This window comes from Rhinolophus hipposideros (genome assembly GCF_964194185.1).
Source record: "Rhinolophus hipposideros genome assembly, chromosome: 1".
NCBI lineage: Eukaryota > Metazoa > Chordata > Mammalia > Chiroptera > Rhinolophidae > Rhinolophus > Rhinolophus hipposideros.
In genome coordinates this window covers 23,093,206-23,108,493 of record NC_138047.1, presented here as the reverse complement: position 1 = coordinate 23,108,493, position 15,288 = coordinate 23,093,206, and the positions used below count along the sequence as shown (strand labels likewise).

Sequence of the window (15,288 nt, the reverse complement as noted above, 5' to 3'; positions counted from 1 at the left end):
AAATTGCAAACACCGTTGCTTTTGTTCGAAAGTCAAAATGCATAGAATAAATTTTGCACTCACCTCATAATCAAATCTGTTGTTAAAATACTTGGAACACAAATATATGGTGATGGAAGGAGAACTGACTCTGGGTGGTGAACACACAGTGGGATTTATAGATGATGTATTACAGAATTGTACACCTGAAATTATGTAATTTCATTAACAATTGTCACCCCAATAAATAAATAAATAAAAATACTTGGAACAGAACCACAAGAGATGTTCAGATCCTCAGAAATTTCCCTAATAATCAATCGCCTGTTTGACCAAATCATTTTGCTTACTCTTCAACGTTCTCTTGGTTTTTTTCTTTGAAGGACTCCCTATCTCTCCTCATCTTCAGTCTATTCACAACCATTATGAAATCACTTGAAACAGTTGTAAACTGTCTTCATGTTCACTGCAGAATCACCACAAACTAATTTTAACATTTCATGTATTTCTTTAACACTTTTTTCAAGTTTGAAGCAAAATTTCATGTTAATGCGTTGTTCGTGATCCATGATTTATGGCACACTTTAAAACACACCTCTCAACCGTAGCTCAACCTGACTGACTGCACCAAACAAGTTGAAACTTGTCACACAGTGTTACTAAGGTTCAATGTGCCGCTTCCCGTATTGAAGATCCCTGCCTTTCTGTTGGATGGCACTCAGCAGCAGCATTCACTGTATTTTGTGACCCCACTTAGTAGATATCTTCAGGAATGAGGGGATCCAAAAAAAGGTTGAATTGTGCCAGTGTCACATAGAAAGTGAGATATCTATCATTCCTGAGGTCCATAGTTTACCATCCAACGATAGGGAGAACAAGCAGATAGCAAGTGTATTGTATTCCAGGATATACTCATATGTATAACAAAATAACCTGTAAGTGTGGAGTGCTCTTTGTTATCTACACATTCTGGAAGTGATTTCATTCAGCCCATGGTTTTAAACATCTGTGTGCTAGTGACTTCCCGGGCTGTTTCTCTTCCAGATCTTTTTTTCTGATTTTTAAATTTGTATGTCTGTCTGTCTACTTGATACTCCATTTGGATGTCTAATAAACATCTCAGTCTTCACATGTTCCCAAGTACACTGGTCTTTGTCCCCAGATGTGTTTCACCCATAGAGTTCCCCTTCTCAGTTGATGTCAATCCCATCTTTTTAGTTGCTCAGCCGAAAACCATAGTCAATCTTTGATACCTCTCTGTCTTTCCCATTCCATTTCCAATTCATTGGGAAATCCTTTTGCTCTACAATAATATACCCAGACCACTTTCCATTATCTCTCCTCCTCCCAGTCAGATCTAAGCCCCTCTCCTCTTTCTCTTGGATTATTGTAACAGCCCCCTATTTGTTTTCGTGCTGCAGCCATTGCCTTCCTTCACTCTTAGCAAGTAGGTAGAGTGATCCTTTTAGATTGTGTCACTCTTGCTTTTTAGAACCCTGTAGGTTCTCCCTGCTTTTGTTCAGAGTAAATTTCAGAGTCCTCACAATGACCTACAAAGCTCTGCCTCATCTAGCTCCCTGTTACCATCTGACCTTACCTCCTACTGCTTTCCCCTTTTACTTTACTCCAGCCACACTGGATTCTGTGCTCTTCCTTGGATGTTTCATTCACAGCCCACCTCAGTATAATTATTTTGTGTTTTATTTATTGTCTGTCCTTTCTGTTAGAATGTAATATCTGGGGGCAGAAATCTTTGTTTGTTTTGTCACCATTGTATTATAAGCCCTTAGAATAGAACTTGGCACATAGTAGGTTCTCAGTAAACATTTGTCAACTTCATTGAGTCACAGAATAAGTCAAAGGGAACAACTAGCATTAAGCACAATAAATGGGATGGCCTTATACTGAAAAACAGTATACCCATATTGGAAAAAGATTCGTCCCAGTCCTAGTTCTGAGTTACAAACCACACACAAATTTTGTGGCTAAAACAATAACCTATTGTTATAGCTCAGAGTTTTAGAGGTTGGCAGGCTCAACTGAGTGGTTTTTACTTGGAGCCTCCCACATGTAGTTAGATGGTAGCTGAAACTGGAGTCATCTGAGGGTTCCTTCATTCCCATGGCTGATGCCTGGGGTAGGCTGGTTGGCTGGGGGCGGGTGAGGCGTCTCTTTTTCCAAGTGGCATCTCCACTTGGCTAGCTTGGGGTTTCTCACAGCATGGCTGTAGTCATGATTTCTTACATGGTGGCTGGCTTCCCATACAGCAAGTGTTTCAAGAGGCCCAGATAGTTGCTGCAAGCCTTTTTGTAGCCTTGTGTACCTCAGAGTCATTTTTACCATTTGATGTGGAAATATGACATACACATACAAAGAGGGAAAGGATCAGTGACCTCCATAAGTTCAAGGTTCCACAAGTGTAATGAACTTATGACTTTATGAACAAAAGATTATAGAAAGATAATAGGGTAAGGAAGTTTGAATGGTAATTAAGATTAAGAATAGCAATTTTGATCAGTTTGCCTTAGACAAGTCCTGACTTTACCGCACACCAGTTGTACATTTTTGGACAAATTATAACCATTTGTGATTTAGTTTCTCATCTGTAAAATATTGATAAGTAATAGTAGATTAGTAGACCCTTCTGCCATTAGGCATACTTTGGTGGGAAAGTTTTAGATTACATTATTAAGGAACATGAAAATTGATCTAACCAAACTAATGAGTTGTATTAACAATATTACATTTCCAGTAATCTTGGTTACAAGTTAACTGTTTAAAAGCAGAAAATACCAGTAATTGGCTAGTCTAAGGTTTATGACCATGGAGCTCATTCAAGTCTTTGGCCTGAATGCATACATAGGTGGTGAAAAACACCACAAAATCACGCTATCACTTAATTATTTGTTTTTTACTATTGTAAGATATGTATCTGATAGCTGTCATATATAAAATATACTTACTACAAATGGATTTCTAATTTTGGTTACATACATATTTTTTAGTGATAATAATGTGTTTCTTGACATACTTGAGAAAAAATGTCCATTTTCTTTTTTGGGGTGAATTCTGCCACCACCTACTGTAATCTTAACCCTGCGATGCAATATGGAATGGCTTTTCTAAACCAGTACCAGTTTCTTGGAAAGGAAAGTCATGAGAAGCCTTCAAAGTAACCATTTGTGCCTGATGTTCTTACAAAGCAACATTCAGTTAATCTGCTTCTGAACATCCATAAATGAAGAATTCCTGGATTCTTTTTGAAATTGTTTCCTAATGTTATGACAAAATGTGAATTCTGTTTGTACCAGGGGACAATCCTAGTACATAAAAACCCTGGACTAACAGTTCTTTCTTCCATTAATTTATATTAGCCTTGGGTAAGAAATATAGCTAACTTTGGAGTTTTAATTTTTTTCTTTATTGTTATCACTGAGTTCCTTTATTACAATAATGTAATAGAAGGATCTCTGAACTGAAAGTCAGATAACCTGAGTTTCATAATTTATGTAATTTATTCTATTCACTTACTCATGCCTATATATAGTATACCTTTTTTGTGGAATATTTTAAAAATAAATGAAAGGAGGAAATGTTTTAAAAGGGTAAAAACAGATAGTATGCAAATACAAGGTATTATAGTGGAAAGAAGATATGTGTACTTTCCACAGTGTTGAAGAAGTTAAAGACTTCAAAACCCTTTAAATTTTGCTGAAAACCTAGATAGTACGTATGGTAGAAAGTTCTGCACTCAGTAATGAGCATTTGTAAGACAAATGGCAAGATGTCTATTCCTCCTGCCTCATTCCTTTATTTTTTTTTTTGTAGTTGCTGTTTTCACTTTTTCCAGATGAATGTCTTTACTTCTGCCTCCTCCTTCATATTAGCAGTACACACATTTACCTACAAATGCTTTTGTTTTTCTTAAAAGGGAGCCACTATTAAGAAAGATGAGCAGACTGGGGCAATCATTGTGGCTAGAATCATGAGAGGAGGAGCTGCAGACAGAAGTGGTAAGAGCTTAACTGTTAAGTGAATATAGACAAGTCATGTTGAGTTTTATGTGTAATATTTCCAATGTCTAATGAAGAGGATAATAATCTTTTGAGGTAATACTGCAAAATAGGAAATAAGGTATTTTCCTTTGTGTTGAAATACGGGAATTGAAATAAATGAAAAATAAATCTCTCTCCACTTCCTTAGTTTACATGGGCTTCCAAAGTTATATTAAGACTTGTTGCAGTGTTTTCTGATTTAAAAGGTACTACTAAAAGCATGCAACCTTTAAAAAAAATAATTCTTTCATAAGATGAAAATACGGTGCATTTCTAGATACAGAGCAAGATGCTCTTGTCATTTTTTTGCCAGCATTATTGTGTTGTCGTCTTGATTCATTGCTGTAGAGAGGCTCAGAATCTGAAACCTGAGAGGCATGAATATCTCCTTACCAATCCTCAAATGTATTAAGGGAACAAAACAATGCTTTAAGTATGAACACAATTGCAAATTAGTTACTTTGGTAGGTTAACACTGCTAATTTACCAAATTTGCTATTTCTCAGGTCTTATTCATGTTGGTGATGAACTTCGAGAAGTGAATGGGATACCAGTTGAGGATAAAAGGCCTGAGGAAATAATTCAGATTTTGGTAAGCTGAAATTGTATTTTAAAATTGCAATAAAAACGAAATTGAATCACTATATTTCAGACATGGTTATGATATAGGATTTGGATTTAGAAGTCCAGGGTTTGAATTCCAGACCCATCACTTAATCGCCATGTGTCGTTGGAAAATACCTTGGCCTTTTTATTGTCTCAGTGTTTTCATATACAAAATGAGAATAAGATTAGGTAAATATCTCACTGGAGTGCTTTGAAAATTAAATGAACTAATGTATGTAAAGAGTTTATTACAGAGCCTGTCTCAAATTATGCACTTAATAGACGCCATTTACTCTGTTGTTGGTGATGCATTTATCTTTCTCTTTCTCCCATTGACATAGCCAGATTATATGCTATACTTTCCAGGCATATAAAATAGTAAAATAAATTTAGATGTCTTACGAAATTTAGAACAGAATGAAATTATGTTAGGTCTTGACAATATTAATTCTCAAGTTCATTTGTAAGCATAAATTGAAGGGACACCATCCCTGTTATGTATGGAAACATATTATAAACGTACAGAAATAAAAAGAAAGTTTGGCATCTCAAAGTAGACCTCAGTCTACTTTGTATATATATATACATATATATTTTTCAGTATATATGAAAAATTAATGTATGATTATGATGGCATTTTATATTAGTGGGAAACAATGAAATCATTTCACAAATGGTATTGGATTTATGATGATTCAGTTAGAAGAAATAAAGCCAGTCCCAATTTTATAGCACACACAAAAATAAATCCCAACAAATTAAATATTTAAGTTTAAAAAAAAATCACAGAAAGTTGAGAAAGACTTTAATGATGAGAAATTCAAATAGAAAATAACTGATATGACTATAGAATTGAAAATTTTCTATGTAGAAAATGATGCCATACATAAAACTTAAGAGATAGAGATTGTAGGGGAAAAATTTCAATATGCATGATAGAAGGCTAATACTTTAAGGTATGAAGAGTTCATAAAATTTAATAAGAAAACATTTACAGGAAAATTGGCAAAGCATATGCACAAAATTTACAAAAGAAAATGTGATGTCTGAAAAATATTGGATTGGGGGGCATTTAAAAGCTTGATAATGCCTAGAGTTAGCCAGATAAATATATTTATATGTTTTTAGTAGTAGGATAAATTAATAGAGGCTTTTGAGATGGCTATTCAAAACTATCAAAATTTTAAATTTGCATACTTTTAATCAAGAAATTCAATTGTTGGGAATTATCCCTAAGAAACTTATTTGGCATATGTGTATAAGCAAGATATTTTAAAAATAGATTTAGAAACTATCAAAAAGGTTGCATTGATTGAATAATCATTTATTCATATGATGAATAACTGTGGAGCAATCACAATGGCTGATAGACATATATGACTTAGTAATCATTGCTTACATTGATTGAGCCCTTAATGACACTGTTCTAAGGGCTTTACATACATTACAACACACACACACACACACACACACACACACACGAAGAATGGGAAGGGATTACAGAGAAAACTTTTTTGCTTTCTCTCTACCTATACAATTTAATATTATATAAATTCTTACTAAGATTTGTGAGTTACTTTTATGTTAAGCACTAACAATGATATGACCATTTTAAAATCATTTCTTTATAAAATTTTGATATTTATATTATTAAAACCCCATGTTACTTGAGTCTCTATGCTGTGCTGGAGCTCTTTCTCATGTTTGTAACAGCTCATTCTATGCAACTCTTCCCAGCTTGGTTCCAGTGACTTCACACTGATAAATTGAAATTGACTATGGCGGGAGTATTTATACCATGGAAATTGGCAAACAATACAAATCGGGGCCTTTTTTTTCTTTCTTTTTTCATTTATTTTTATTTTTTTATAAAACAGAATCCTGGTTTAGCAGCACTCCATTGATAGTGAACCTCAGAGAGACCTACCCATTTCCCCCTCTACCCTGTCTCCTTTCCTTCCTTCCCTATCTGCCTCTTTTTCCCCATCTCTCATTCCTATTAAATATGTGCCAGATATTTATTGCTTTCATAGAGCTTACAATTAGCAGGGTAACAGATATTAAGAAACAATTCTATAAATAATTATTTAGATATTGTTAATGATAAATGCTAAAAAGTGGGAGAGATAGAGAATGACAGAGTTTATCAAAGGAAGACCTCTTGTCTGAGATACTCAGCTAAGAGTTACTGGTATGGCTGCTTGTTTTAATTAAATTGGAATACTCAATCCTTTCATTTTTTTAAATGAATCTATTACATTTGGTATTTTACTCACTAACCAGAATATAATAGAGATGAATATTCTTTATTATTTTTTCTGATGAGCATTGCAACTAATTGAATCATATATTTATATCCTCATTACTGACAGTATAGGTGTCTTGTTTCTAAAACATGGATGCTAATATTTAAATGTAATAGTCTCAATCTTGTACATTATCTGTTCTCAACAGTTATTATTGTCTATAAGTCACTGTGCATATTCCGTGTTTCCATTTTCAAGTAACTTGACATGGATGGTAATATATTCATTGGCATTTTAAAAGCACACAGGAGGTAAAAGTGGATTTAGTAGTTTGTTTTTTAACTTATTTGACAAACTTTAGTGCTTTCTCATGTTACAGGAATTTCTACAAAAATAGTTTCCTCATTTTGATCTAAGAGTAGAAACCCCAAGCGTGTAAATTTTTAGAAACATTTAGTTTTCTAACTTATTTTGCCTTCTTTCTCCTTGGCTCCAGAAGTTTCCTTATAACCCTTTCTCTTTCCTCTGATATCAGGCTCAGTCTCAGGGAGCAATTACCTTTAAGATCATACCCAGCATCAAAGAGGAGGCGCCATCTAAAGAAGGCAAGGTAATTATTCCTTAAAAATCTTTTTTGTAGGGGGGCTAGTGTTTTTCCATCTAGTGCACATCTTCTTTGTCAAAACAAATTTATTTTAATATTCTATTTTTAAAAAGTTATTCTTAAATCAGAGTTTGAAGCATGTTGGCGATTTCACATTTTAAAAAATATTGATTCATTTTAAATGAAACTTTCTTCCAGATGTTTATCAAAGCCCTCTTTGACTATGACCCTAATGAGGATAAAGCAATTCCATGTAAGGAAGCTGGGCTTTCTTTCAAAAAGGGAGATATTCTTCAGATTATGAGCCAAGATGATGCAACATGGTGGCAAGCAAAGCATGAAGGTGATTCCAATCCCAGGGCAGGCTTGATTCCTTCAAAGCACTTCCAGGAAAGGTGAGCTACTGGCATGTAATGATGGCCTTTCTTCAAGTGACCTTTTGTTCTCTGCAAAATATCACTCCAGCATGGTTGTGATAAAATAAGCACTAAAACCTTGCCTTAGAATCCTTTATCCCTCAGGTTTAGATTTCTGTTTTGTCTAACTAACTATGAATAATGACCAAAAATAATATGACAGTACCAGGTCATAGACGGTTTTTGTTACGAAGCAAATGGAAAATAGCACATAACATCTGAAACTGTATTGATGTGAAAGACGGAAAAGAAGAGTGATTTTGGAGTGGGGATAATTTATAAAAATTTGAAAGTAGAGGATTTATTTCTTAATTTGAATAGATTGCATCATGTTCATTTCCCCCCTAACTTTCCATTTTTTTCCTTAAGACTTTTAATATCTTGGTGTTATATTAACCTTGGATCTGTACTGAAAATTGATAGGCATATTGACCTTCTTTTTCCCCAGGAGATTGGCTCTGAGACGACCAGAAATAATAGTTCAGCCCCTGAAAGTTTCCAACAGGAAATCATGTAAGTTTGTTAATAAGAATTCAGAATAACCAAATCTTGCTGTTTATTTTTGACTATTCAAAGCAGGTATTTGTGGTAGAATGAGAGATCATATTACCTTGTGATAGCTTTTGGATCATCATTTCATAAGAACCAAACAAATAAGAAATTCATAGTAGGAATAGAAAAGTGAATCTTTTGAAGAAAGGTGTGTTTGGAGTTATTTATAATAACCCCATGACTCACTCTTTAAACAAAGAACTAATAAATGCTACTCTCTTTGATTTATGAATTTAGGTATTTTACAAATGTAACTGCAAATGCAGCTCCTTTATTTCTCCAAAGCCAGGAGGTTTGGATAAGGTATTTTTTGGTGAAGATTAGGGGGAAATATCCACCACATTCTTGGGCACAAAAGCAACTGTGCCTGAGAACAATTAATTGTTCTTCCTTTTAGTTTCTTGTTTATCCAGAATCATGGTAACTCTAGCCCTTAATTTGTCTGTTTGGAGTTATTACCAGACTAGATTAAAAGAAAGTAAGAGTAAGAAAAAGGATGATATAGGATTACTGAAAAAGATAGTGTAGATTTAGGTGCATTTTTTTCTTTCTTTCAACCTACCCTTATCTTAGCTTCTCATTACTTCCCACTTTTCTCAAGTCCCCATCCGATAAATGTTCTACTTCAATTCTTCTAAATGTTTCATGGTTCTAGGTATTTTAAGAGTTAAAAAAAAAAGCCCTTTGTTTTCAGTATGGAAATTGTACATTAAAAGGCAAAATGAGCAAGTAAATGGTCCTGGAATTTTACACCAACATCTGTTTTTAGTATTGTTGCATTTTTCACATCTCCTGTTATTTCTGTCAGTTTGTAGAAGCTTATAGCCCAGGAATGACATTATAAGAGAGCCAAACTACAGTCGGTATAAATCTCCTAAACAAGCAAATATTTCAAGTGCAGCACTGATTCAAAAGCCTGCTTGTTCTTGCTTCACTGTCTGAGCAAAAGGAAAAAACACTTGTCATACAATGCCACATGTATTGTGACATCAGAAAGCTTAAAGTGTAACCAGAACGTTGCATTATTTTAAAGTGTGATGAATTTTCACTGGTAACTCATCTAGTTCAAAGGATCTCTGAGGCATCTACCTGACTTGCTCTTTGAGGGGTTTTTAAATTTGGGGCTGGCACATTTCTAATATGGTTGGTGCACGTGGGATAAAATATGTGTAGATAGAAAATGAAATAAATGTGATTGTACTTGAATCTGAATCCATCCTCAAATTTGAGTGTTAGGCAACTTCAAAATGTACAATTTGATATAATTATGAATTTTTATTTATTTCAAAATTTTGCTAAATATGTTTCTTTAAAGAAGTATACAAAATGGATAGATGTCTTTTTAATGCCTCTCCCCAAACTGGTTTCAGTATAAACGTCTGTGAATGTGAAGGGTGTGTGTGTGTGTGTGTGTGTGTGTGTGTGTGTGTATTTATGTATGCATGTGTGTGTAGAAACATTAATTGTAGTGGAGGCTTTTTGTCTGTTAACTTGCATAATTTCTTTTATATGTTAATACTTCAATATTTAAATCTGAGAAATATTTATTCCCAGATTTATCTTTACTGAAATGTCCTTTTTAGGATATTTTAGTTTTTTTTCTTTTTCTGCCTCTTGAATATCATTTAAAAATGCTTACTGATTCTTCTTTCACCCTTTCTTTCTCTTTTCTGTCTACCTCTTTTTTATTTAATTTTTTTTACTTGATTCTGATTCACTGAGAGATGAATTGTTTGTTCTCATATACAGATGTTCTTTATTTTTAAATAAAAATAAATCTGGTCAATATTATCCAAATTAAATCAGTAGTATATAGTATATATGATCTTGTTCAGAGAGACAGTATATGTCTATGAAAATTCAATAGAAAGCTAGTGTCTTTATTCTAAAAGAATTAAAATTCCATTTGAAATTTCTTTGATGTTGTCTCAGAAACCCCTAAACTCAAAAGTTATGCAAAACTCATTGTACTGGTTGTGAACAGTTTTAAAGGTATTTAAAAGCACTTTGTTTTATAACCTGTGTATGATAGTGATTCTTTATATAACTAAATTTTGTAAAGGCCATCTGACTGAACACTTCCTGGACTTCAACATTTGGTACTTCGATTTTTGGAACAGGACATTCATGTCATAATGCTTTGTGCTAAATTATAGAATAAGGCTCTGAAAAAAAACCCAGAAAGTTGATACAAAATCTTTTATTTTTATGACTTTGAATAATTCATAGAATAGGTTTTAAGAAAAGTTTTTTATTTAATGTAAACTTTCTAAAAGAAGAATAATTCTGTCATGTTGATGTTTATAAGTTTATGAAAAAATACGCTGATAAAAATTTTCTGCACTAAGTTTTTACAAATGCATTTAAAACCTAGGAAGATATTGTTAAGTATTGAATTTGGAATAATAACTTTAGTCGGGTAATAATATGTACCAAATTAGCCAGCTAAGTTTTTTCACAAAGTTGTTGCTTGTATTACTATGATTTTACTTTTTATTTGATTCACAGTGTATTATCATAACTAAAGTTTGTATGGAGGAAAAGTTCATGGAATGGCTCTGGAACTATAGGGATTCAGTTAATGTCAACATAGAAGTTTAAAAGGAATGGAGAATCCTAGTAGTATCATCTTTGCATATATATTTACTAGAACACTGGATCCCAGCTCCACAGTAAATAAAATCAGGAGCCATGTTAATACTGACTACTTTGGATATATGGTAGATAAGGGGAGGAAAAAAGCATAATGTCTTTAAAGCTCAAAGTAGTTGGTATTATGCAAAACTCTTAAGTGTGGGTGGTGTTCATCTTTGATGCTTGTTTTTTTTCCTCCCCTTATCTACCATATATCCAGAAAGTAAGCTTATCGAGCAATAAAATTTGCCTTTTAAAATGAAGCATACCTAAAAACTGAACATAAGCTCTCAAAAAAATCATTCCTAAATCTTAGAAGCTTGGTATAGGGACTCACTTTTCTCCTTTCTTTCTCCTCTCCTATTTTTTTTGGAAAATAGCTCATCCAGCAAAAAAATTATTAATAGAATTTTGTGTTCCCTCCCTCCCTCTTTCATTCAGTGATAGGATCTCACATAATGGAGATTATGTGACAGAGCAGAGGAACAGGCCCAGAAGTCTGATAGGTTTTTCTTTGATATGACTAACTTTTAGATTATTACATGAAAGACATAGGGTAAGTGTTTTGGAAATGAGTAAGAGGGTATCTTGTGTCTCAAGTAGCACATAGGAGGGGTTTTCATGATAATTGGCAGCTTGCAATTTGTGTGTCGATATACTTTAAAGTACTGTATGATTTTTCTGCCCAAAGCTTATTTTTATAGTTCAGTTCCATATGTAAAGCAATATGATATCACCTAACTTTTAAAAAGAAAAATGAATTTATTTGGTTACTTGAAATATTGTTCGTTTCCTTTCTATGAAAATCAAAGTATTTAAGAATTGTCCTCTGAATATCATAAACATTACTTTAACTTCAATTTATATTTAAATCCAGTCTACATGGTGTTTAAAAAAGGCTCTTATTCATATAGTGTATTTTATGGCAGAATATTCAAATATGACATTTATTTAGAGTGCTCAGTTTCCTTTTTTAGTTATCAAAGTACAAATGTCTGACAATTTCTAACACTGCTGATTGAATAATACTCATTTAAAATTTTTCTGTGACAGAATAGCTCCTACAGAATTCTTGTAATAAAAAAATCCTAAATGTATACTTTTTTTGACCTTTTGAAGATTAGAAGGTAAAAATACAGAATGTTGTATTTTAGACTTTGTTTTAACGAGTTGTGATTGTTATCATGTGGGTAAAAAAGATCTTTAACTGCAGCCAAAGTATGTCCTTTCAAAAAGGGTGTAACCAAGTTCATTCAGAAACAAGCATTTTGTGGATTGAAGATCACAGCCTACCAACAACAGAATTTAAACACTGAGTAAATGAATGAATTCATTCTACATGGTACCAATACTTTGGAAGGCCAAACATTGGAGAATTTATAAAATTCTCCAATATATCTGGAGTATATAATATTACTCCACAGGTTATTATAATCCAGCTTTTCAAGCTGAGTAAGCTCTTTCCTCCTGGCATCTTAAATGATGTCTATTTAGAATGTTAACCCATAAAGTTAATTCAAAAATTAACAAATGGATGGCTTATGTTCTTACATTTAGTTTGTCTACAACTTTGTCAGTCATTTTCTTAATATTGGTGGGATTTTGTGTAGCAGAAACATGGGGTTTTAAAAAAATACTAAAAGTATTTTCCCCCTAATACTTATGGATACTCTTTGGGAGATATCAAAGTTCACAGTTTGTGTGGAAAGAGGTGAGGATGAACTGAGCTGTAAACTGCGCTTCTGATTACTTGATGTCATGAGATGATTGAGACGAAGGCCTTTCTAATTTTATTGCTCACTTTTTGTCTCAGTAAACCGTGTTCTCCTTCCATACATGAAGATGTTGCTTATAAAACGCTATCAGGGAATGGGCTTTTAGCTTCTCCATATGAAGGGTTCTAAGTCATACTGTCTCTTGCCTTTTGTCCGGGACACCCAGTACCATGCAGGTAAGAGAGTTGATTAATGTTTAGGGGCCTGGTTAGTGGTCATGACTTATTGCAGACTTGTAGGCCAAGATTGCAGTGAGAGGTGGAGGGTGTTCTAATAAAGCAGTTTCTAGAGGAGGAATTTAACTGCCCCTGTGAATAATATCACATCTAGAGAGATGCAGTTTTTCCACTTGTCCAGAGTGTCAGACGTGTCCCCCTCAGCATAGCATCCCGCAGCAGGAAATTCTCCTGCCCTGTAGTACAGAGTTCATCAAATGCTCTTCATGAGAGCCTTTCCACTCCCTTCTCTGAAGACAGCAGAATAACTCTTTGTGACCTGTTGGCCTCTCTTCTGTGCTTTTTATAATTTTCCCATCCTGCTCTTCAGTGCTTGATGATGTAGAGAGTGGACTCCTGCTGAGACTGGGGAGAGGAGATGGCCCTCCTCCAGCTCTCTTGTCATGAGAAATACACTTGAGGGCTTGAAGCTTCAGGGCTGGGGACAGGAGGCTGGTGTGGTGGAGGCGGAGGGCATAGACAGGAATCTTGAAAGAAACTTACTTCCCTTGACCTCTCTCTCCCCCAGCTCCTATTTTCTGGCTTGAAATTTGAGTAATTAAGAAGTGATTTGGGTGTAATGGTATAACATAGGAGTTAAAGACTCAAGCCTGAAGCCAGACTGACTGCATGTGTCCAAATCCCAGTTTTGCCACTTCCAATTGCTTCATTGCTCTGTACCTCTGATTTCCCATCTGTAAAATGAGGATAATAGTGTTGGCTTCATAGAGTTGTTGGAGAATTAAATAAGTTTACGTATTTAATGTGTACAGAACAGTGCCTTACCATAGTAAGAATCATGCACGTATCCCAACTGTCTTCCGAGATCAACCTTGTATGTAGTTTACCTATTTGTTCAAACTTGCAAATGTGTGTAAGGAAATGTGTCCCTTTGCTTTTCCTGCTGGATGTCTACTAAGCGTGATACTTGCTGTTGGAGATATATATGTGTGTTTTATTAAGCTAAAAAATTCCCTTCGTATTTTTGTGTGGAAGAAATACTTTTTTGAGAATTTATGCAGTATATTCATGACCTTTTATTAGGATATGAAATATACATATACTATATGTAATATATATATTAGAGATGTTTATTTTTATTGTGGATTGACTTGTTTTTAATTTGGGGGGTTGTGTGTGTTTTTGTGTGTGGCATGGCTTTTATGATCTGCTTTACGGGACTGCTACTGGTTCTCTAATCAGGGGTGCAATACTCAATCTATCTTGTTGTTCCTATCAGAAATACACTCTCTGTTTAACAATCTCCATTATGGCGGCGTGTCTGAGATTGCAGACTAATCAATCTTATTATTTCCACCATGCCTAGTTGTTTGGCTTGGCTAATCCATATAGCATAGTTTATTGTTTGTTTTCTAATAATTTGTTTTGATGCACATTGTATTTCAGAGCTAAGAATTGAGTATAAACTCACAACATGGGTGACTTATAATATGAGCCTGAATAATAATGATTTGCTCATCGTTTTGCTAATACTGTTCAAATACTGTACAGTTTGAGGAACCATAGGTATATGAAAAGTAAAAATGCCATGGTACACAATTTCTCCTCAGTGTTTTCTATGACTGCCATTCTGTAGTTTGGAGACATAAGCAAGCAGAGAACTGTTCTGATCAGTCCAATTCACTCTGTAAGGTCATGTAGCAAAATATGTTCTACCTTGACTCATGGGTAGATGTTGCTTCTGTTAAACTGCCAGTTCTTTTTCCACCTTTAACTGAAGTTGAGTGTCCTAAGTCAAACTTAACTCTTATTGCTGTCCTATTAGTAATTCAAATATTGTTTAGGATTACTTTTTTAAATACCTTTCATGAAATAATATATAGACAGGATGAAAAGGTTGTGCCTGACTCATTTGACATGGGTAATAAGTTGATAATTGTCAGGATATTATTCAACTTATAGGATATTTAGACATTTTATGGGCCAGATTGGTTGTTTCTAAAAGGTTATCTTCTTTTTACTATTTTTATCATGAAATATCCTGTGTTGAAGAGACAGATTAGTTTACACACAGAACTGTTCTATAAAAAATAAGTATTATCCCCATACTGAGGATATTATTTTGAAAAAACACTGACAGTTTCTCATTATATTTCCCATTTGGGTATTTAATAAGCTATGTGAAGGCTTTGTGCTTTTACTGCTTAGGTATGTACCTTCTTTTTAGACCAAGCCTACAGTGCAG

At 34.0% G+C, this 15,288-nt stretch overlaps 1 protein-coding gene across 7 annotated transcripts in view; it reads left to right on the top strand.

Annotated features, from left to right (window-relative positions):
* Nucleotides 1-15,288, top strand: part of MPP7 (MAGUK p55 scaffold protein 7) — a 251,426-nt gene that overhangs the window by 184,294 nt on the left and 51,844 nt on the right. For all 7 annotated transcript variants that reach the window (XR_013994073.1, XR_013994074.1, XM_081060817.1 and 4 more), the window contains exons 7-11: nucleotides 3,911-3,992; nucleotides 4,541-4,626; nucleotides 7,422-7,496; nucleotides 7,689-7,885; nucleotides 8,355-8,419. Coding sequence is in view for 5 of the 7 variants with exons in the window: in XM_081060817.1 (XP_080916943.1) it covers nucleotides 3,911-3,992; nucleotides 4,541-4,626; nucleotides 7,422-7,496; nucleotides 7,689-7,885; nucleotides 8,355-8,419 (505 nt within the window). In the remaining 2 variants the exon portion in view is untranslated. The remainder of the gene's footprint in view (nucleotides 1-3,910; nucleotides 3,993-4,540; nucleotides 4,627-7,421; nucleotides 7,497-7,688; nucleotides 7,886-8,354; nucleotides 8,420-15,288) is intronic.